Raw genomic sequence first — 23,620 nt, 5'->3', positions numbered from 1 at the left:
ATAGGAGCCTTTCCCACCTCTAGCTTGGTGTTTTAGTGCTCAACAGGAAGCTTGAGAGAAACCGTCTGAAAATAATGTACAACATGGCACTGACAGCAAATTTATAGCACTATACAGTCAGCGCTACCCTTGCTGAACCCACTGTTGCCTCTGCCACACACACAAACCCCTCAGTGAAATTGCATAGTGGAGCCAACAGATCAACATGTTTGATGGTCTTCACCAATTGTATCTTTCAGGAATTGCCAAAGTATCTACGAGGCTATCACAGGTGCTCAAAAGAGGATGCCATCCACTTAGCTGGGCTGATTTTCAAAGTTCACTTTAACAATGATCGAATGCAATATGCAGCAATTCCCAAAGTACTGAAGGAACTAGTGCCTGAGAACTTGATCCGAACAACATCTCCAGAGGAATGGAAACGGGTATGAAGAACCTTTTTATTTTTATTTTTTTTTACAGTGACTGGGTTCAATATAGGTTGAATATTGGTTCATTTTTTTGTATGGGTTGAGTGTGGGTTGTTGTCGAACCATGGGTTGTTCTTGAGATGTGGGTTATCGTGTTGTCTGAACCCAGCTGTGCTAACAAACCATGGTTTGTTAACCACAAACAACCCACTGTTCACAACCCAACAATAAACAATGGGTTCTCTTCATGGGTTATTTGTGGTTAATAAACCATGGTTTGTTAGCGCAGCTGGGTTCAGACCACATGATAACTTGCGTTTCAACAGCAACCCACAATTCAACGACAACCCACACTTAACCCATACCCAACTGTTGGGTGTGAGTTATTGTGTTGTGTGAACCTGTCAAAAATTCTTATTTGGCTTGCCTGTTTGGGTTGGCACCACTCTGTTGCTACTGATCATATCTCAGTAGTTTTTTTTCCTCTGGAATTCACTGGTGGCTAAAGCCAATGACGCTGTCTGTGAAGCTTCCCACTAACCACAGTCCTTTTAGAGAGTCTCTGTAGTCACTATAGCTGTGATGCGTCTGTTTAAAAATGGCAGATATCATGCAGTACTTTGGGTTTTTATCTGGAGACATATGTCATAGTACGAGGTTTCTATCATTCTCATATTCCTGCCCATAAGAAACATCCTCTTTCGTTTTAATCCAAGGCTGGGGAGGTACCAGAGTAAATTCATTTGTGTAACTAGGTGTTCCCCACACCCAGGGGTGTCGTTATTACAGGGCTCACCTGGGCACAGGCCCCAGATCTTTTGAGCTGTCCTAATTGCCATTTTTTTTTACATATTCCCATTGCTTTGCATTGGAAAACAAAAACGGCCATAACTTTTTTAGTTTGTAAGATAAATTCATGCAATCTGAAGACTTGGAAGCCCCCATACAGTTGACTGAATTTGCCAAATTTCAGGCAGTTAGGTCCAGTGGCTTTTGTGCTAGTCACAGGTAAAATTTGCTACTTTCAAGAAAATCTGTCAAAGCAAAGAGCTATATATTTTTTGTGCTTCTACATACATGCATGGAATTTGGGGAACTGGCAGTTCCATAGAGCTGACTGAGCCTGCCAAATTTCAGGCAGTTAGGCCTAGGGGCTTTTGTGCTAGCCATAGGTAAAATTTGCTTTTTTCAAGAAAATGTGTCAAAGCAAAGAGCTATAATTTCTTTGTTCTTCCACATAAGTGTATGGAATTGGGAAACCTGGCAGCCCCCATGGAACTGATGGAACCTGCCAAATTTCAGGCAGTTATGTCTAGTGACTTTTGTGCTAGTCACAGGTAAAGTTTGCTATATTCAAGAAAATGTGTCAAAGTAAAGAGCTATAAATTTTTTTTGTGCTTCCACATACATTCATGAAAGTTGAGGACCTAGCAGGCCCTGTGGAGCTGACTGAACCTACCAAATTTCAAACAGTTAGGTCCAGTGGTTTTTGCGCTAGCCATGCGTAAAGTTTCCTTTTCTGAAAGTCTAAAACAAAAAGTAAAAACTGTCAAGTCACCCAGGGGATTAGAGATCCTAATCAGAAGATGTTTAAGGTGACCATTAGGAGGTCACTATCCCTAATAATTTGGCTTAAATTGAAGAACGTAGGGAAAACCACTAAACCATTCAGGTATGACCTAAATCATATCCCTTATGAATATACAGTGGAGGTGAGGAATAGATTTCAGGGATTAGACCTGATAGACAGAGTGCCTGAGGAACTATGGACGGAGGTCTGTAACATTGTTCTGGAGGCAGCAATGAAATCCATTCCAAAGAAAAAGAAATGCAAGAAAGCAAAGTGGCTGTCTGATGAGGCTTTACAAGTAGCTGAGGAAAGAAGGGAAGTGAAAAGCAAGGGAGAAAGGGGAAGATATACCCAACTTAATGCAGATTTCCAGAGAATAGCAAGGAGAGACAAGAAGGCCTTCTTAAATGAACAATGCAAAGAAATGGAAGAAAACAATAGAATGGGAAAGACTAGAGATCTCTTCAAGAAAATCGGAGATCTCAAAGGAACGTTTTGTGCAAAGATGGGCATGATAAAGGACAAAGAAGGCAGGGACCTAACAGAAGCAGATGAGATTAAGAAGAGGTGGCAAGAATACACAGAAGAACTATACAGGAAAGATCTGAATGTCCCTGATAGCCATGATAGTGCGGTCACTGAACTTGAGCTGGACATCCTCGAGAGTGAAGTCAAGTGGGCCTTAGGAAGCATTACTAACAACAAAGCTAGTGGAGATGACAGTATTCCCACTGAGCTATTTAAGATCCTAAAAGAGGATGCTGTTAAAGTGCTGCACTCAATATGCCAACAAATTTGGAACACTCAACAATGGCCACAAAGACTGGAAAAGGTCAGTTTACATTCCAGTTCCAAAGAAGGGCAACGCCAAAGAGTGTTCAAGCTACCGTACAATTGCGCTCATTTCACATGCCAGCAAGGTTACGCTCAAAATCCTACAAGCTAGGCTTCAGCTACACGTGAACCGAGAACTACCGGAAGTACAATCTGGGTTTCGAAGAGGCAGAGGAACTAGAGATCAAATCGCCAACATTCGCTGGATCATGGAGAAAGCAAGAGAATTCCAGAAAAACATCTATTTCTGCTTCATTGACTATGCTAAAACCTTTGATTGTGTGGATCACAACAAACTGTGGCAAATTCTTAAAGTGATGGGAGTACCAGACCACCTTACCTGTCTTCTAAGAAACCTGTACGAGGTCAAGAAACAACAGTAAGAACCGGACATAGAACAACTGATTGGTTCAAAATTGGGCAAGGAGTACGACAAGGCTGTATATTGTCGCCCTGCTTATTTAATTTATATACAGAGTACATCATGAGAAACACCGGGTTGGATGAATCACAGGTCAGAATTAAGATTGCCGGGAGAATTATCAACAACCTCAGATACGCAGATGATACCACCCTAATGGCAGAAAGCGAAGAGGATCTCAAGAGCCTCTTGTTGAGGGTGAAAGTGGAGAGTGCAAAAGCTGGTTTGAAACTCAACATTAAGAAAACGAAGATCATGGCATCTGGCCCCATCACTTCCTGGCATATAGAAGGGGAAGAAATGGAAGCAGTGAGAGAGTTTATTTTCTTGGGCTCCAAGATCACCGCAGACAGTGACTGTAGCCATGAAATTAAAAGACGCTTGCTTCTTGGGAGGAAAGCTATGGCAAACCTAGACAGCATAGTAAGAAGCAGAGACATCACCTTGCTGACAAAGGTTCGTATAATCAAAGCTATGGTTTTCCCAGTAGCAACGTATGGCTGTGAGAGCTGGACTATAAGGAAGGCTGAGCGCCGAAGGATCAATGCTTTCGAACTGTGGTGCTGGAGAAGACTCTTACGAGTCCCCTGGACTGCAAGGAGGTCAAATCAGTCCATCCTAAAGGAAATCAACCCTGACTGCTCGTTGGAAGGACAGATACTGAAGCTGAAGCTCAAATATTTTGGCCACCTAATGCGAAAACTCCCTGGAAAAGACCCTGATGCTGGGAAAGATTGAAGGCAAAAGGAGAATGGGATGGCAGAGGATGAGATGGCTAGATAGCATCACCGATGCAATGAATATGGACTTGAGCACGCTCCGGGAGAGAGCGCAGGACAGGAAGGTCTGGTGTGCTATGGTCCATGGGTTCACAAAAAGTCGGACACGACTTAACAACTGAACAACAACAAATCCCTAATCTCTGGTGTAGGTTTTTTTTGAGGTGCAAAAAACCTCTCTCCCCCTACTTTTCTTTTCTGGTCTTACATGCCCACTGTTGGGAGCTTGCGTGCAATTAAATTTTGAAGAGGGAGAAGGAAGGGAAGAAAGAGCTCCATGTGAAGTGCTGGTATTTCACACAGCATCTGATTTTACTGACCCAAACTGGAACCTTTGGCTTCTGCAGAAGTTTAGTAGCTTCAGTACAGCAAAGGATCTAATTAGCCTCCACAAACTTCTTTCTCCCCCTCCACTTTAATTTCTCCTAAATAACTGTAGGACTCAAATAAACCCAAAGGGAGGGTTAGGACTATGTGGTGTCATGATTGCGAAACTGCTGGGGCTTTTAAATAGTTTCTACAGTTAAGACGCTGAATTGCAGACCGGAAGGTCGGCAGGACAGCAGTTCGAGACCCTAGCGCTGCTTGACGGAGTGAGCTCCCGTCTTCAGTCCCAGCTCCTGCCAACCTAGCAGTTCGAAAGCAGGAAATTGCAAGTAGATAAATAGGTACCACTTTGGCGGGAAAGGTAACAGCGTTCCGTGCACCTCGGTGTTCAGTCATCCCGGCCACATGACCACGGAAGCGTCTTCGGACAGCGCTGGCTCTTCGGCTTAGAAATGGAGATGAGCACCACACCCTAGAGTCGGACACGACTGGTTGGGGACACCTTTACCTTTTTACCTTTTTACAGTTTTAAAAAAGCTAGAAAAAGCCCTCAGCCACCTCACCTCATAAAGCTCATTTAAGTACGTGCAGTCATTGCAAGTAAGAACCAGACATGGAACAACTGATTGGTTCGGACATGACTGAACGACTGAACAACAACAACAAGTCATTGCAAACCCTGCACAGCCTCCTAAATTCCTCTGAAGTACTACCTCTCTGAAAGGAGCCACTTGTCTTAGGGAATTCTCTCTACCCCGCACCCCCATGCACATTTCCAATCACCATTCTTCTTTTCTTCTTCCCTCCCCTATCCTGTTCTTTCTTTCTTTTTCTTTTTCTTTTTCTTTTTCTTTTTCTTTCTCTTTATTCTGCCCAGAGCATATCTTGAGGAATTCTTAAAGAGAACTCTCTTCGGTGGGCAAGAGAAGTTCTGAACTGCATTTGACTTTACAAACAGACAAGAGGGCTGGTTTTTCTCCTTCTCCTCACTCAAGTCTTTGAGAAGAGTGGGTTCACATGGTTGCAGAGAAACAAATCTGGGGCTGTTTTGTTTGTGAGTTGCCATTATCCAGCAATAGGAAGGGCTGTAGCTCCATGGTAGAGCACGTGCTTGGCATGCAGAAGGTCCCGGGTTCAATCCCCAGCATCTCCAGGTAGGGCAAGGAAAGAATCCTGCCTGAAACTTTGGAGAGCTGCTGCTGCCAGTCAGTGTCAACAATTCTGGGCTAGATGGACCCAGGGTCCATAAGGCAGCTTCCTATGTTCCTATGAACAGAAATCTTTAATTAAAAAAATAGGAGTTTTGGGTTTGTTTTTTAAGAGGAGGGGAGATTACAAATCGGAGAACTCCCCATCCACATGAACTGCTGCACCTATCCTTCTGAAACTTTTGAGTTTCACCAACCGATTCGAGGGAGGGAGTGATTTGCTTTCCCTTCCATTCACCTCTTCCCCGATAGTTTTTGGGTAAATTTGTATGAAAATGCACAGGTCGTTAGAGGTGTCCCCTAGGCAAGAGTCCTGCAAAGTTTCTGAAGGATATCCATGCATTCTAATTTAGAATTACTAGAATTTATTTACATTTCACCAATGTTAGCAGCAAGGGAACATGAGTGGGAAGGTGCTATTGCACTCATGTCCTGCTTGTAGGTTTCCTGTGGGCATTTGGTTTCTTACTTAGGGACAACTGTAGGCTGTCTGTAATTTTCAGAACAATGGTCCACAAGGAACATAGGGAGATACATATGTCCTCTTTTGGAGACCTCACAACGTCAAGGCCACCCTTGCACAAAACCCCTTGTGGCTAGCATTCTGAAATTTGGCAGACAGTACATGCTCTGGTCTCCTCTCGTTTAGACTACTGTAATGCGCTCTACGTGGGGTTACCCTTGAAGACGGTTCGGAAGCTGCAGCTGGTACAGAACGCGGTGGCTCGCCTGATTAAAGGCAGCCGCCGGCGAGATCACATCACTCCAGTGCTGAAGGAGTTGCACTGGTTACCAGTTGTTTTCCGGGCCAAATTCAAGGTGTTGGTTTTGACCTTTAAAACCCTATATGGTTCCGGCCCAGCCTTTCTTAAGGAGCACCTCCAGCAGCACCAGACAGGCCGCTTAACAAGATCAGCCTCGGATGGCCTTCTCTCTGTCCCATCAGCCAGGACAGCTAGACTGGTGGGGACGAGGGAGAGGGCCTTTTCTGTGGTGGCCCCCACTCTGTAGAACTCCCTCCCTAGGGAACTCCGTCATGCCCCCTCTTTAATGAGCTTCCGTCATGCATTAAAAACGTTGTTGTTCAGGCAGGCATTTGGGGTGGGTTAGGGTATTTTAGAAAATGTTTTTATTGTAGAATTTTATTGTTTTAAACTTTTATTGTGTGTTGTACATCGCCCAGAGTGGCTGGGTGACCAGCCAGATGGGCGATTAATAAATTTAATAATAAATAAATAAATAAAACAGGATCTCCTCTGATGGGGCAATGAATCCTGAAATTGTTATCCAGTTCTTCCAAAGAATTAAAATGTTAATAGCAGTTCCCTTTAAAAGGAAATCAAAATATAAACCCTGCATCTATTTTCTGACATGTGGCAGGTGTGATCCCCTTCTAGGGGGCTACTATGCCTGAAATTATCATCCAGTTCTGACCAAGAGAAAAAAGTTACATTTTTTTTCTAATTTCCCATGGTAGTCAACAGGAAGCATAAAGACTCATTTTTCCAAACATTGACTCAGGTTTGGTGCTGAGCTGAAGTGGTCCGACTACAAATTGGCCAGAGCAGAAGCAGGATGTTTTCCAAAATGCTGAATCGGGGTCTGAGTTGAAGTGGGGTGGTGGGGTCAGTGCAAACTTCATATGTCTGTCTGTAATCTATACACACACGCAAGCACACTGCATGTACACACCACACACACACACATATTAGACATGCACTTAGTCTCGTATATGCAAATTTGTGTTATGGGCCTGTGCCCCAGATCTTTTAAGAACCTAGCAATGCCCCTGCCCACACCTATGAGCAAATCCATGAAACCAGCTCTTGTCAGAGAAATCTTAGCTACAATTTTGACACACATTTGTATGTGTTACACAGAATATTATTTCTGCCTCCAACAAATATGAACAGAAAACCGTGGATGAGGCCAAAATAGCTGTTTTGAAGTACATATATCGTTGGCCAACATTTGGCTCAGCCTTCTTCGAAGTGAAGGTGAGTTTCAAAGTTTCCATGTTTTTGGGCACCACCATATGGAAAGCTGCTTTCTGCAGGGTAGAATCATCCTCTGTTGGTCTCCTGCTTCTTTTAAGCTTTTAAGTTTACTGAGAGCCCATTCTCATGACCAATTCAGATGTGGCATTATCTGTGCACACTAGGTTTCAGTTGCAAGTAGTATGTTCTGAGGCATGGGATGTGAAGGTCAAGGCCTGGTAGAACTCTTGTGTGGATCTGCTTTCTGCATGCCATTGCAAGCACTAGAAGAACTTGGATTGCACCAGCAGGCAAAGAAGCTGATCTGCACATTCTGTGCATGGCATCGACATTCACCTGCCCACCTCAGGATATGATACCTCTGGCTGAAAGTCAGTGTATACAGGGGATACAATAGCCATGCCATAAGAAAACAGGCTCTGTGTCTGAAGTTCCATGGAAACAATGCCTTACCACAGGACAGAATAGGCAAATTATCTACATTTAAAGAAAATGCTTTAATTGTCACAATTAATCTATTGTTTTTCAGAATATGTATACCTTTAATGGGACATTAGCAGGAAATTGGGGAGCAGGGTGTTGATAATCAGTTATGTATTAAAGATGCTTAAAAGGACCCCAGATAAGTTTTGCCCTAGAATTTAGGATTCAAAATTACCTAATATTGTGTCTGAAGCAGCACCAATGAGTTAGTGATCTGCTCTTCTTTGGTGTGTTTTTCTGGACTTCATTCAGGCTGTTCTGCATATTTAGTTTGCTGCCATTTCCAATTTGTTTGTTTTTTTCAGGCTACAGATGTATACACCACAGCATGTATCAAACTCATTTGTATCAAATCAGTACAAAAAGAATGTTGATGTGATCACACAATCTTTGTGCCGTGGTACAGTCAACATCAAATGGAAATGTAGGGTTCATATTCAATATGCAGTCATCTTAATTCATTAACAATCAAGGCCAGAGTGACAAGTTTCAAACAAATGTGCGCAGTGATGCCCCACCCCTCTACTTCTATGAAAAGCCGTATCAGGAGATGGTGATGGAGACTGGAGAAATTGTGAAGGAAGGGGTGCTTGACCCCTTTCCTGCCTGCTGTTTGCTTGCCCCAAATGGCTTTCTCATATAAGTCCCCCCACCCCAGTTCCAAATGTATATTTCCAAGGGCAAATGCATACATGAAAGCTTGGGGGGGGGGGGGAGCCACTGAGTGCATGCATCTGTGTGTGACATGTTTTTTGGTAATGTAGTTTGGCCCATAGCACTTGTGATTCCTGTGCTAATAAGAAAAAATGACAACAGGTGAGCAATTAACATTTCAGTGATAAGTAAGTTCCTTACCAATAGATCATATTCCTTTTGGTTCCTCTTTACTAGCAAGCCTCGGAGCCCAATTTCCCTGACATTGTACTGATTGCTATCAACAAACAAGGAGTCTCCTTAATACATCCGAAGACTAAGGTACGAGTCCTTTTTTGATAGTTGGCATACCTACAGTCTGACCCACTAGAAAAGGCATGCACTGCCTGACCTATGCTAGGAGTTTAATTAGAAATGCCCCTTAAAGTAAGGGTATAAATATATGTGACCATAGCTGTGGGCTTTAACAGGAGATAACCAGTTCTGCTTCTTCTGTTGGAGAAAATCTGTATCAGCCAAAACAATTTGTTCAAGTTTGAGCCACTTCTCTATTGTTGCTCTTGTTGCTGCTCCAAAGTAGTTTAAAATAAAAGAATTGTATAAAGAGGTGATAAGTATGAGATCTGTGCAGCCAGGAATGAGAAACTCCTTGCTGAATGAGGACAGTTATGTTTGGTGGCTTCCTTGGACGATCATTCATGCTAAATTGCCAGATTGCAAATACAAAGAAACTTGGCTGAGAAAGAATATTCTAGGTTCAAATAATCCTAGACGGTCCTGCCGAGAAACAACTTTTTAAAAAATCAGCAGGGGTTGGTGGAGAGGATTATGTGAGGAAGCATCGCATTGAACTGCTTTCTGAAAATCCACAAGCTGATGTCCAACAAGTCTCTCTTGTGGTCTGTGGCTTTTATAGATGTTACATGTAACATTACTTTTGGCTTGCAGGAGATCTTAACAGTTTACCCCTTCACTAAAATCTCCAACTGGAACAGTGGCAGCACATACTTCCACATGACCATAGGGAATCTGGTACAAGGAAGTCGAATCCTTTGTGAAACATCTCTGGTAAGAAAAGCTTACAATTTCAGATTTGCTGAAGACCATCCACTGAAGAGGGGGAGAAAAGCATCTGTCAATTAGTGGTTAAACCTTTCTTTCCTTCCTCTAAACATGCTGTCTGAGTGATTTTCTCCAGGGGCAAGTTTAGATATTCACAAACGGCTCACAGAACAAACTATCCCAGGAATACTACTGTGTGGTGAAAGTAATTTTAGACCCACTACATCCCCAAGTAACTGCTGTTTTTCAGTAGTACTTTATATAAGTGTGGCAGATGAAAGATGTGCAGCTGCACTTATGTGAATCACTGCTGAGCTTTATCTAGGAATACACTGAGTCAGATGTTGCCTCCTCCATGTGGCTGTATCCTTGGAGGATAGTCAGGTTGCTCTTTGTGGAGGAATTTAGGGTGCAATCCTATGGAAATAGGCAGCTGAACTTGGACACGACTGCCTATCCAGTGCAGGGCAGGAGAAGCACGGAGGGGATCGTTCCCTCCGCGCTTCTTCTGCCCTGCATTTGCAGCTAGACAGCCGATTTTGGCTGTCTAGCTGCGGGAAGGTGGAGCAGGGGAGGAGGCTGCCAGACGACACATAGGATGTGTCGTACTGGCATTTCCACCTTCCCTGCCCCAGAATGCCTCCCGGACTGCCCCGTTTTGGCCGCTCCACACTCCTCTTCCGAGTGCGGAGCACAGGGACGTTCCACGCTACCTGTGAGGCAGCGTGGAATGGGAGCAAGGTCAGTTCCCGGAAAACCACATGTTCTATGGCCGTCTAGCCGTTAACTAGCGGCCATAGGATTGCTCCCTTATAAATGTGTGAATTGGCTTTCTAAAAGATACAATAAGATTCCACCCACATCTCAGGGATAAGGAATACACAGCCCAAGAATACAGCCCAGTAAACGTGTCCATCTTCAGAGGAAGGAGCAAAGTATTCACTAGTAAATATCTGCTCCTCCCTTATAAGTGGTTGAGAAAAATCCTGAAATGGCAACTACTTCCAATTTTCCTTGTGTCTCCTAGATGAAGACTCTTCTTGTTCACATGACACAGCTGGGTCATCGTGGGTTATTTAACCCACAATGAGCCACAGCATATGCCGGATGTGTGCAGCTGCCATTTTCAACATGCAACCCCCAACTGGGTGTTGTACTGTGTCATGTAAACCCAGCCATCATGGGTTAAACATCCATTGCATAACCCTCAATTAGTAGTGGGGTTATGCAAGTGTTAACCCTCAAATAACCAAAGATGGCCAGGTTTGGATTACACCATGCAAACCCCAATCAGGGGTTGCATATTCAGAATGGCAGCCACATGTGCCTGGCACTTGCTGCAGTTTACAACGAATTAAATAACCCATGATGAGCTGGCTGTAGCATTGTGTCTCCTTTCATTTTTGGGGGGTGGGGGAATGACGATATAGAGTGTATATATGTGGCGGGGGGGGGGAGAGAGGACAGGCAGAGAGGACATAGTTTAGAGGAGGGCAAAACTGAAACTGGCAAGAATAAAGCCTTGGGTTTGTGGAGGAGATGGGGCTGGCTGGTATATGTGCAAGTTTGTGGCTTTGGGCACTTACGAGAGCACGTTATATTATTTAATAAAAGGGAATGTGGGCTAAAATATTTAGGAGCTCTGGTCTGCCTTAAAACAACTGTATAAGTAGAAGGATTACCAACACAATACTGCTTGCCAGGACTGACTGGAGTACTATTGGGAAATGTTCCATAATCTGTTAAATGGACTCATGTCTTTGCAGCCCTTTCCAAAAGAGATGTTAAATGTCTTTTTTTTCCCCTCAAGGGATACAAAATGGATGACTTGTTGACATCATATGTGCACCTGTTAATGAATGCTGTAAACAAACAGAAGACTCCCCGTCTCCCTGCCTGAGGATGGCAATCATCCATAATTCACAGGCTGTGCCAAATTGACAATATTTGTTATCTTGGAAGAATTTCATTTTTAACTTTGTATCTGTTCCTGACCCTAGAGGAGTGAACCATAAAACTGCTGCTGTAACAGAAACGTATGCGGGGTTATGCTGACATATATTAAGCTTAATCATTTCTTATGTTAAGCGTAATCATTTTTGGCTCAGTGTAAACATTCTGGATTTCACCATGGCTGGATTTTGTTCCAAGATAATCTCTTTTTCAGTAATGGACACCTCCTTTCCTGGAGCTACACCCTTACTAGATTATACTGTCCTTCCCTACTGAGAAGGAAATGAATTTATCACAGCCTCAATATGTTCCAGCCATTAGCACAAACCTATGCAGTACATAGCAAAAAGGTGGTTATGTTGCCTTTAAAGCATGGGGGAATTACATTGAAAGGAAACAGTAACTTGAGGTAAGGTCTACTCTGTGAACGTTGCCTAAGTTTGAGAACATGGAATATACTTCTGTGCCCTATACGTATCTACCAGCCTTCTCCTCCCATCGTGAAACTGCAGATATCCTCAAAAGGCCATTGGATTCGACAGAGCCGTTGCAGTCATATAATTGGAATGTTTTTAAATTTAATATTCTTTGACCTGCTTTCTAAGGCTGCAATCCTAAAACACTTACTAGAGAATAAGCCCCTTTGAACACAGCAGGACTTACTTCTGAGTAAACATGCACTGGATTTTGCCGTGTCAAATAATTTCATTGGTAAAACTGGCTTTAGAATCTGCTTACCATAGCCTTTATCATTCTTGCTGTTTGCTACAAAGCTTTCTAGCTGAAAAGACTGATCTTATTATACAACTGCTCCAATAAACCAAAGAATTAGAAAGATACTGTTGATGCTACAATGCATTTATTTGTGAAAGGAGGCACCAGAGTTGTCCTTCCAAACACCCTATCATGAATGTTGTAGTGCAGCCTTCCCCAACCAGGTGCCCTCCAGATGTTTTAGACTACAACTCCAAACATTCCTGCCCATTGACCATGCTGGCTGGGGCTGATGGGAGTTGAAGTCCAAAACATTTGGAGGGTATCAAGTTGGGGAAGGCTGTTGTAGTGCATTTACTCCAAGTTCGTTGAGGCACTTTTCAGCAGCTGAGGAGAACCAACACTGTTGGCTTTCAACCTGTTATTTGCCAAAGTAGTCACAATAGTAGGGATGTACGGACTGTTTAAAATCCACTCCGCCTGGGTTTCGCGGAGTGTCAGATGCCTTTTGTTCTGTCATTTACCCAAGACGGATGTGAATTTTTTTTTTGTCATGCAGAAAAATATGCAATTGCGTATTTATGTAAGTATTTACACAATTTACCTTAGTACATAACATTTAGCATATTGTCCCCCCATTCCATTCAATGTTTCCTCAGCAGAAACTTACGTATTTTCCTATGAATTTTTATGCGTAAATTTTGGGAAAGTAAACAAAATCATCCGAAAGTCCACAGACTCTTGTGCAGCCTGAAGGGGTCACTCCGCAGCAGATTCCACAGGTCGGATTCTTAGAAATCCGAGCTCATTTTAGTCTGGCTCAAATTCCTCCAGCATCCCGACACAATAGTCTCTTCCCAAACTTAGAAGAAGGTGTGCATTTTTTTTTCAAATAGAGGTTTTTGTGTATGTATGATGGGGGTATTAGAGCTTCAGTATCTCTGTGAAGCTAATGAGTGCCACACTTTTCAAAATACTTGACCTTTTGCAAACAAACATCCAGAAATTCCACATGTGGTGTCCATTGCTGGCAGTGGATGCTTTGAAATTACCTGGGATCAAGGTGAATAGGATTGTAATGTATTTCTGAATTCTTAATCTAAGTTCAATGTAGTGTTTTAACTAAAAATATTTGTATATTCGTTTTCTGTTAATGGTAATAACCAAATTCTTGTTTCTACTTTTGAAACATAATTGTAGAATGATGGGAGTGATATTGTTAGCTTTATTTAGAAATGTATGTTGTACTAAACCAAGTGTAAATCAGTATCAATAAATTAAAAAATCAATATCGAACTATCTGTCATAGTCCTGTGTTATCAAAGCACTAATGAACCTATACTGAAATGGCCCCATGACAAGACACATCCACTATAGCTATTTGAAGAGAAATATGATTGTAGGTGCAATTGACACAAACCAAATTCAGATAAAAATAAATCCATGTAACTTTTAAAGTAACTTTTACTGTGAAGATTTATAAAATATATAGCAGTGAATCATCATTCCAGTAATATAAACTAAAAGGAAGGAATACAATGTTTTAATTCAGCAGGATTTATCTTTTTGCTAGAGAAATAACAAGATCTCTAAGCAAAGTACTGACTGCCAGAAAACAATGTCTTATAAAAAGTTTGACACCACACATTGAGGTTTGATTGTGATCTTGTACAGAATGCGACAATTCCTTCAAACGTACATATTAAAATGGTTTGCATGCTAACAACTAAGCATTTTTCATATAACTGAGGCTGCAATCATATACCCACTTACCTGGAAGTAAGTCCCACTGAACTCAGTGGGGTGTACTTCTGATAGTATTGCATTGTTAGGCTACAATCCTATACACACTTACCTGGGAATAACTCAGTGGGGCTTACTTTTGAGTAGACATGCATAGGATTGCACTGTTAGTTACAGTGTTCCTTATGTTTGTAATGAATGCAGTCTCTTTTAACAGAGGATTGTCTATTGCAAAATATTTGGCTACTCCATCACCTTACTACTGGAGAATGGAGAATATCATTATGTTGCCAATGTTAGTAACTTTTCATTTAAAGTTAATACTATACCTTATAAAATTATTTGCTATTTTCAGAAGTAATCCATGAGCTCAAATGATTTATGTATGCGTAAAAGATGTTATAACTATATATTTCTGTATTAACAGTATATTGTTTGCAAGCATGTAAATCTACATTCAGTGCAATGTAGTGAAAGGATAACATACCTAACATGAATTTGCCTTGTGATTTGCCTATGATTTTAACACGTCAAGATTGCCTTTAACAGAACAGATGCTCCTTGTCATGGACTGGTCAGTAGAGCTGCACCCACAAAGTGTGCTTTCAACAGGTGCAAAAGAGCACCCCGAAAAATGTTACCTTCAACTTTTATATGCTGTTTTTCATGCGTCTGACAGCCAAAGTTCCCCCAATCCACTGCTGTTTCAATGCCATTTCAAAAACTTTAACAGGGCTTCTGTCTCCTTCAAGAAGTGATCCAAGTCAGTCAGGGCTCACATAGTGAACATGACGCCATCATGGAGCCAGATTTGACTGTGAGGGCAAATGACGCTGCACTGCCCTCATTCTGAAGACCAAATCGAGCTTTAGTCCAAAATGCATACTGGTCTGCATATTCTGATGGACATCCAAATACATATTCCAACAGACAACATTCTCTTTTGGGTGTGCATTCCAATGCACATTCAGCCAATGCTTTCTGTTTTGCAATTTCATGCATTCTCATTCCCCTTGCCAGCAACACATATGCCCTTCTGAGCCAAAAATGGGGACATTTTCAAGGGACATAAAAATATTCACAAACCTCAGCCCTATGGTTTGGCTCAGCTCTACTGATCATTATAGCAGGCAGCTCTAGAAAAGCCATTTGGCATTTACTTTTTCCAAGAGTAGCACATGGAAGCTAAAGTGTTTCCCAGCAATCATTCTATTTCTTTTTCAACATATGGATTCTGTATTCAGAAGATACACTTAGGGAGCAATCCTATGGCCGCTAGACAGCGGCTAGACGGCCACAGGATCTCTGGTGTTCTGGGAATTGACTTCCCCCCACTTCCGCACTGACTCTCAGGCAGCATGGGACAGCCCCGTCCTCCGCGCTCACAAGAGGAGCGTGGAGTGGCCAAAAAGGAGAGTATCTGGGGGCATTCTGGGGTGGGCGGAAATGCCTGTACGACACATCCAATGTGTCGTACAGCAGCCTCCTTCCCTGCTCAGCCCTCCCACAGCTAGACAGTCGCAATCGGCTGTCTAGCCAAAAATGCAGGGCAGGAGGAATACGGAGGGAACGATCCCCTCTGTGCTTCTCCTGCCCTGCATTGGATAGGCAGTCGCCTCCAAATTCAGAGGCGACTGCCTATCTGGATAGGATTGTACCCTTAATATTCCTTATGTCAAAATATGCACTGTAAAGGAACATTTCAAAAGAAGGCACTTGCTTCTTCATATTAGATGACTCTGGAGACTTGTACAACTATTACTCTCATGTAGCCCTGGGGAGGTCCAAATGGGCAATGGCATTTCAAATCTGTCTATCAAATCTGTACAATGACATTCCCATTCATTACAAATTATATTTTAAATGAATAGTGGAAAAGGCAAATACTACATTTTGTAAGGATGCCTCTGACTTCTTAGTGTTAAGCTAGCCTGGAAATTTGTCTGATTTATGGGACCTAGTCTTTGCATATTTGTATTAGGTAGTGTAACAAAGTATGTATTTCCATGGAACATTACATTAAAATGGTTAAAGTACATAGATTTTAATGCCTTGATCCTGAAAGCAGACCAGTATCACTTGCTGGATCAGGAATCACATATCATCTATCCATAGTGCATTACTCACTGAAGGATGCATATTCACATGCTCATCCTCATCCAGCACAACCTGTCCCATCTATATCCACAACTAGTCACATAAGAGTTGTGTTCTCTAGGTATGAGTGACCAAAATTATGAGTTTGGATATATGGATATATACATCAATCAGTGTTTACTCCATTTAAATAAATATGGCAGTACACATGCTCACATATGCATGTGAACACACATATACTCTTAACTGGAGCACATAGAGTGCTCTGGATGAGAGTCATTAATTCAGTGAGAGTCTCCTTACTGTACTTATCCTATGCTTTAGGAAAATATGCTCCTCCCTGTGAAATATGTTCTTCTTTGTATTTATAGTTGAAGGATGGCTCCAGATCAAGGTAATCCTCTTCTGTATTAGATGTGATAACATAAACTAAGTGCTGATAAAATAATAAGTAGCAGATAAATAAGGTTATTTGACTATTCATTTTGGAAAGGAGGGCAGAAAAGCTGGTCCTCTCATGTCAGAACAGAAGCAGTGCACAGTACATCAGTATTATAGCAAGGATGTGTAAATTAAGACAAGTTGATGCTTTTCTGCTCTGTACGTAAAACAGTAGTTACAAAGAGGCATCTTGTTCTAAACTACTCTTTCCTCCTATATCTTCTTACCACAGGAACACAAATACTATAGTGGAATTTGATAAGAACACTACTACTTGGGCTGGAACCCTAATTTACAAAGCAAACACAGGGTTCCCAAACTTGGGATTGTCTGGTATTGCTAATGTTGGGGAGGGGGGAGACACATGGTAGAGAATTGACAGATGGGCTTAACACCTCGATTGTCTGTCACTTCCCCCCAACCCAGCAATATCTCTCCTCCACAGCACCCCTACCCCCGACACACAATCTGAGCTAGTTGGGGAGAAATCAGGCAGGGGGAAGGGTTGTGGTGGTGAAGTGGCAGGAGTGGGAATGGTTAAGCACACACTCTCTGCCCCGTTGATATTATAAAAACACACATTCTGGAAAATGTATTTGCCAAGGTAGCATATAGTTCCAGCTTTAGAGAGGCCACTAGCATTACATTACAACCAATTACATTACAACCAATACTGTAAAGTTGTAAAGTTGCAATGTTCGGTGAACTGCACTTAGGCAAGACTCCAGGAATTTTATAAAACCTTGTTCACATTATAGCACTTGCTGATGCCAACATTAAGAATGAAGTAACAGAAAATCTAAAATGTTTGGAACTCCATCCCTACCCCACCCCACAAAACTACTAGAAATACAGGCACCAAAAATACCTTCTCTCAGAAATTATAGGCTTACAATGCAGCCACTTTGGTCCATTCAGATCTTATTTTCTGCTATACCTTGCTTAAGTTTCTGAGAAAATGGAGAAGGGAAGAGTAATCTTAGCTTAAACACAATGAATAGTTTCAGAAGCTGAAGTATTTCATTGGTACAGAAAAGTAATCACATCTAGCTTAGCTACTACAGCAAGTAAGGACGACCAGCTAATAAAACCAATGTAGGTTTGTGCCGAGTAATACCAAACTCTGTTGTAATGATTTAATTAAAAATTGCAAGGTTATTTCTTAGTTCTCTTTAATCCCACATATCAGTCCCTTGCAATTTTAAGAGAATGTTTCGAAGACACATTAGATGAAGTTGTGTGTGTTTTTTCTCAGCATTTTTGTGTGTGTTTTTCTCTATACTAAACCAGAATTAGCCTGCACAGCCTGCAGGCCAGCACAAAGAAAGGATAAGCAGAAAGAAGCTACTTAACCTTTCCTCCCCTGTTTGGAAGTGAAGGATTAAGCAGCTTATTTTCACTTAACCTTCCCTTGTTCCCACTTGCAGCCCACCAAACTAATTTTGGTTTAAAATGCTGAGGAAAAAACATAAGAGTTCCATGTAACTATAGTAGAGCTTGAATTTCAGTGCAGAAATTGTGAAAAACAATGATACCCAACTAAGAGCTTTCCTACCTGAGGCTTTTACTCCGCTGTATCTACTTTTGGTTTTGTCACCGAACTGAGATCTGAGCACTACATGAAGAGTGTCTCCTTTCCTGCTTTTCTGCTACATAACATCTAGGTGGCACTGTAGTATAGCAGAATAGCGCAAATACACAAGTGAAAAAAGCATTTTCTTTCACTTTTACAAATAAATATTGCATTTTCCCTGCTCGCTGAAAGTGCTCTTTACACACAGAAGTGAAACTGGAGGGTCACATCGTCTAAAGAACTCATAAACAACCGTGAGTAGGGAATGATGACCACGTGATAAATACCTCATGTAGAAAAGCTTTTAATACAAAGGGAAAATAGTGTGCTATTATGTATAGTAGAGGTGTTGAACCTCTTTCAGCCTGAGGACCAAATTCCATTTTGGAGAGCTCTCAGGGGCCACATTCCAGAGATAGGTGGGGCCAAAAGCAAAAAGGGCAGGCCCCCAAATACCATCACATATTAACTTAAAGCTTTTACTGCCAGTAATTAAGCCATATGAGAGGCATTTCAACCTTTTAGGATGGGGGGGAAAACAACACAAGCTGTGAAACCAACAAACGAGTGGTAGTCAGAGGAAGGGAGTATGGCCCTCTGGGGAACCCCAGAGAGCTGTAGTGGGATCCTAGTGGAACTGGATTTAGCTCCCAGGCCTGCTGTTCTGCACCCCTGATGTATAACCACAACTTTCTTCCAGAGGATAGGCTCTACACGATATACCTGAGCAGAAAAACATTCAGGGTGCAAGATATAACCGGTGAGTTTTTGTTTGTCTTGGGTTCTTTAAGCCATTAAGTGATTAGCAGGTGAGGCAGATTGTATTTGGTGAAGATGAGTGCAGTTGGCAGGAAGCACAAACCTATCTAAGCAGAGTTTAAATCCAGAGCTTTGGGATGAGTTTTCTTGGAGGCCAACTCAGACAGTTTCTTCAACCGTTTCTTCAGTTCCAGAGGGAATTTCTCATAGCACTTCTTGCACACTGGCTTCATGTCGAATTCCACAAACTTATTCCTTTCAAAGAAATATAGAGCTATTACATTCCACTCAGAAAGCCATGTGAGGCTTAACAGCTAACGGGGGGAGGGGGGGGTGTATATTCCCTTCATTTGCCTATGTAAAATCCCTTCCAAGCACAGGAGCAAAATCTTTGCAAGAAATGGTCTTATGTTCAGTCTTCATCATCTCCAGTTAAAAGACCTGAGGCAGCAAGGCTGAGAGAGCTATTTCCCAGTGAGTCTAGGGAGCCACTGCCTGCCAGGCTGGCCAGTACTGGGTATTTGTCACTTCTGTCTGAGACAGAAAGATCCCAGGAAAGTTCTCTTTGAAGAAAAAAAAGAAAAGAACATCTGATGTCTACCTTGTCCCAGAGAGAAATGTTAAACTACTTGCTGGTATAGGGACAGCCTATTAATGGTCTTGTTGTACCTTTCAATTTTTACTAACACTTGTTTGACATTATGCTTACGTCTTGAGCCAGCGGCCTGGTTCGCACATAATAGGTTAAACAATCCAGAGTTGATTCAGTTTGTTTGGGGGTTAACTCTGGGTTGTTTAACCCATAAACAACCCAGAGTTTCTGGGTTTGCATGTCATAACAGTGAAAATGGCTTGTGCACAATTTGTGCACTCTGTCCCTGGCAATTCCTGGGTTGATTAATTGCTGCCATGATGTGCGAACCAGGTCTCTGTATCCTAACTCCCTGGGTCATATTAATTTCCCCATCTGGACAGTCTTTGCTTGCCACTTACTTTAATGTGAGCTTGATATTGCAGGTAGAACAGGAGAAGCAGTTCACACACCAAGCCTTGTTGAGAGCAGATACCACTAGTGAGAAATATCAAAGAAGACGATTATCAAACTGCAGAGCCGTACTAAATTCATTGAGGACAGATATGAAAGAATCACTGATGCTTTTGTACATGCAGGACTGCAACAGCTGCATTGACAAACAGCCTCAAACTTACCATCCCCCTCAATCACATGGCTGCAGTTATAGCAGACATCTCCAAAGAGCTGTGAAGAAAAAAGAACACATGAAAAGCGTCTTCTTTTTAATAGTAATAAAGGAGGTGCTTACCTCTCTTTTATCAAATCAGATAATTCAGCCCCAACAAACTCTTCATAATGGATTAGTCTGGTGCCCCTACAATAGAGCCCTAAATTACTACCATACATTTCAGCTCCCTTAACCATTTTTCTTACAAATATGCACAACATTCAAACTTGCATTCTTAATTCATAAAAGTCGTTTTTGGTACCCTTTGACAGAAACTATGCACCACTGTTACGTTGTGTACATGTGTCAAGGTAAAAATTTATTTTTAAAGTAGATCCCTGACACCAGTCTTGTGTGAGAGCCTTTATTTATATTGCATTTTTCTGAAGATCCTACAGAGGGAGGAGAGCTTATTTACCATGTCTGAGGTCCTCTCTTTCTTCACAATGTTTATATTATTTATTTCAGGTAGTGCTTTTTCAAGAATTAATTGTTAACACAGGTATTTGCTTCTTTGGAAGAATTCATCTGGGAGGTGCAGGTTGGGGAAGTTCCCAGATGCTGCCTTGAATCAATTTTGTTATAAAATTTGCCTCTTAGTGTCCTGACAGGAGTATATCCCATCTTGTGGAGTGGCATTTGAGACAATTTGCAGGGGAGTTCCCAGGTGGCTGTTTTCCCACTCTGTTCCTCCATGTACAGCTTGTTAGTAGCAAAAGTTATGAACATACATGTGGCACATATTGCTAAGTGCCTTATATGGAATACTAGCAAAGTGGGTGGGCTTATTTGCTTTCTCCCATAAAAATCATATTGTATGGGAGAAAGCAAATAAGGATACATTCCATAAAAGTGGATGCATCTCACTGACTTCTACGGGAGAAGGAAAGGGACTGCAATCAGGGACACAGCTGAGTTGGAGTAAAAACCTGCTACATGCTCCAGACAATAGTAACTCAAGTGCCAGAGAGACAGGCCATCTCAAGAGTCTTTCCAAATGCAGCCTGTACATTTCTCAGGGAGAGGTTGCACAGGGTGATGTGAGGGCAGGGGAGAACTGTGTGTGCCCCTACAAGGAAGGGGGGAAAGAGGCAATGAGCCTTTGTGGGCTTCATGGGCAGAGACCCATTACCTCCTCTCCCCTCTACAGGATCCTTATGACCCCTGCACACTACCTGCCCAGTGAGACACATAAAACTGGCATATATGTAATGCTAAATGCTCTCCGCTTCCTGAACAGTACACAGTACTACTGGGTTCAGTTTCCTTTGGAAGAGAGAACATTGGAGACTTATGATGTCTTTGAAATATTGTAGAGCACAACAAGTTGCTCTACAACTAAAAATACAAGCAGAGCATAGTGAAAAAGCAAATACACCTAGACAGCACAAGAACATAAGAAGAGTCATGCTGGATCAGACCATCTAGTCCAGCATTCTGTTCACACAGTGGCCAACCAGCTGCCGACCGGGAACCCACAAGCAGGGCATGAGCACAACAGCACCCTCCCATCCATGTTCCCCAGCAACTGGTGTACATAGGCTCACTGCCTCTGGTTCAGGAGGTAGCACATAGCCATCAGGACTAGTAGCCACTGATAGCCTTCTCCTCCAGGAATTTGTCTAACCCCCTTTTAAAGCCGTCCAAATTGGTGGCCATCACTACATCCTGTGGTAGCGAATTCCATAGTTCAACTATGCGCTGTGTGAAGAAGTCCTTCCTCTTATCTGTCCTGAATCTCCCACCAATCAGCTTCATGGGATGACCCCGGGTTCTAGTATTTTGACTGAGGGAGCAAAATGTCTCCCTATCCACATTTTCCACATTGTGCATAATTTTGTACACCTATATCAAGAGAGCAACTTGTGCAGCCTCCCAACTCTACCCTCCAGTTTCCAGCTAATTCCAGCTAGAAAAGTCTTGGCACTGCCTCACTTTCTTTCTTCCTTTCGCCATTCAACTCGAAACTTACGAATGGTTATTTATGGTTAAGGTTGCTGGAGGCACCTTAATTTGCATGTCTATACCAATTGGTTTCAGTGGTATCCCCAGCCTTTATCTACGGAGACTGTTAAGTCTGTAATTTCCTAAACCACATATTGTATATGTTTAATATCTTTCTGTTTAGACAAGTAGGCATTTCTCAAAATTCTCCTTTGTAGGCAGTGCCTCATCTATTGTTCTCTTTGTCAGAAAGGAAGGTACGTGATACAAAGGACAGCAGACTTTACCTGGTTGTAATGAGTCTCGCAGTAAGCCAGACCTTTTTTCTCATAGTGCCTGTGTCCCAGGAATGGCTTCTCACATTTGGCACAAACAAAATGCTGTAAGGTTAAAGGATATGTTAGGTTAAAGGATCTGTGGTAGAGGGAGGGAGCTTGATCAAACCAGTAGTAAGCACAGTATATTAAATCCTTTAAAACACTGTGAACTCCGTGAGGAGAAGAATACTGTAGGAATACTGATGCTTAGAAATAATGCGGGACTAAACAACAGCAGTCCAAGCAAGCCTTGCAGATATTGTGTAATAACACCCACATTCTTTTCTATGTTATGCTACTGACAATGCCAACGCCAACAAAGGGTTCTCTTCTTTTTTTATAAGAGAGCAAATGGCTGGAGAGAAATGGGGATGATGCACTTCGGAATCCCATGTTACCGTTACTTCCCAAGATCAGCAGTGGAATGCCAAAATCCACATTCAATACCTTGAAAGTGACTCACAAGGTCAATTTACACTAGCTGCTGGGCCTTGGAAGAAGCAAGCCTGCACTCACACTGAGTTGCTATTTGTGCAAGGTGTCTCCATGCATGGCTATATACACACTCACTGCAATTTCTGTACTCACAGTTGTGCACAAGCCCTGCACACTCCTGAAGTCCTTGTGTGGGGATAGCCAGCAAATATTAACCATATCATAAAATGGGTAATATGAATTTTAGTATTTAGGAATCTAAGTGATCGGTAGCCTTATGGTCCAGCACAGCTTGTCTCCTAGTAAGGATTAATCACTGGAGTATAATGCATTAATGCTCCAGCATCTACATGGACTTCCAGTTGTCTTCCAGTCACTTTAAGGTGCTGGTTATAATCTATAAAGCCATTAAATGTCTTGATACAATGTACTAAAGAGACTTCTTTCTCATCTATGTCTTAGGATAAGTGCCCTGTTGTGATTAACATTTGTGTAACCTTGCTGTCTTTAATTGGCACGCACAGGTATATATTCACTGTGGCTGTTCCATAACAGTGAACTCCCTTCCTTAAAGGCTTACAAAAATACTCTTTAAAGTGCTGCAATGCTTTCTAATCTTTTAAAATGGGTTTTGGCATCTGGGCTGGGATTTTATTAA

At 42.1% G+C, this 23,620-nt stretch overlaps 2 protein-coding genes across 10 annotated transcripts in view; one reads left to right on the top strand and one right to left on the bottom strand.

The window, feature by feature from the left end:
- Positions 1-13,710, top strand: part of MYO7B (myosin VIIB) — a 99,364-nt gene extending 85,654 nt beyond the window's left edge. For 3 of the 5 annotated variants that reach the window (XM_084846739.1, XM_084846737.1, XM_084846738.1), the window contains 5 exons: positions 240-425; positions 7,430-7,546; positions 8,921-9,004; positions 9,632-9,751; positions 11,556-13,710. In XM_084846739.1, coding sequence (XP_084702865.1) covers positions 240-425; positions 7,430-7,546; positions 8,921-9,004; positions 9,632-9,751; positions 11,556-11,645 — 597 coding nt within the window. In that variant the 3' untranslated portion in view covers positions 11,646-13,710. Of the gene's footprint in view, positions 1-239; positions 426-7,429; positions 7,547-8,334; positions 8,444-8,920; positions 9,005-9,631; positions 9,752-11,555 lie in introns of those variants that run through there. The other 2 variants (XR_014789535.1, XM_084846740.1) reach the window with 2 other exon arrangements.
- Positions 13,711-13,860: 150 nt separating this feature from the next.
- LIMS2 (LIM zinc finger domain containing 2) overlaps positions 13,861-23,620 on the bottom strand; it is a 34,996-nt gene continuing 25,236 nt past the window's right edge. For 2 of the 5 annotated variants that reach the window (XM_084846782.1, XM_084846785.1), the window contains 4 exons: positions 22,498-22,590; positions 20,235-20,283; positions 20,019-20,094; positions 16,717-19,280 (listed from right to left, as the gene is read on the bottom strand). In XM_084846782.1, the coding sequence (XP_084702908.1) occupies positions 19,133-19,280; positions 20,019-20,094; positions 20,235-20,283; positions 22,498-22,590 (366 nt within the window). In that variant the 3' untranslated portion in view covers positions 16,717-19,132. Of the gene's footprint in view, positions 19,281-20,018; positions 20,095-20,234; positions 20,414-22,372; positions 22,591-23,620 lie in introns of those variants that run through there. The other 3 variants (XM_084846783.1, XR_014789536.1, XM_084846784.1) reach the window with 3 other exon arrangements.

Source organism: Heloderma suspectum, chromosome 3 (genome assembly GCF_057233095.1).
Source record: "Heloderma suspectum isolate Gila_16-S chromosome 3, 16-S_ref, whole genome shotgun sequence".
NCBI lineage: Eukaryota > Metazoa > Chordata > Lepidosauria > Squamata > Helodermatidae > Heloderma > Heloderma suspectum.
The sequence above is the reverse complement of the archived record's forward strand: the minus strand, read 5'-3'. Positions and strand labels throughout refer to the sequence as shown.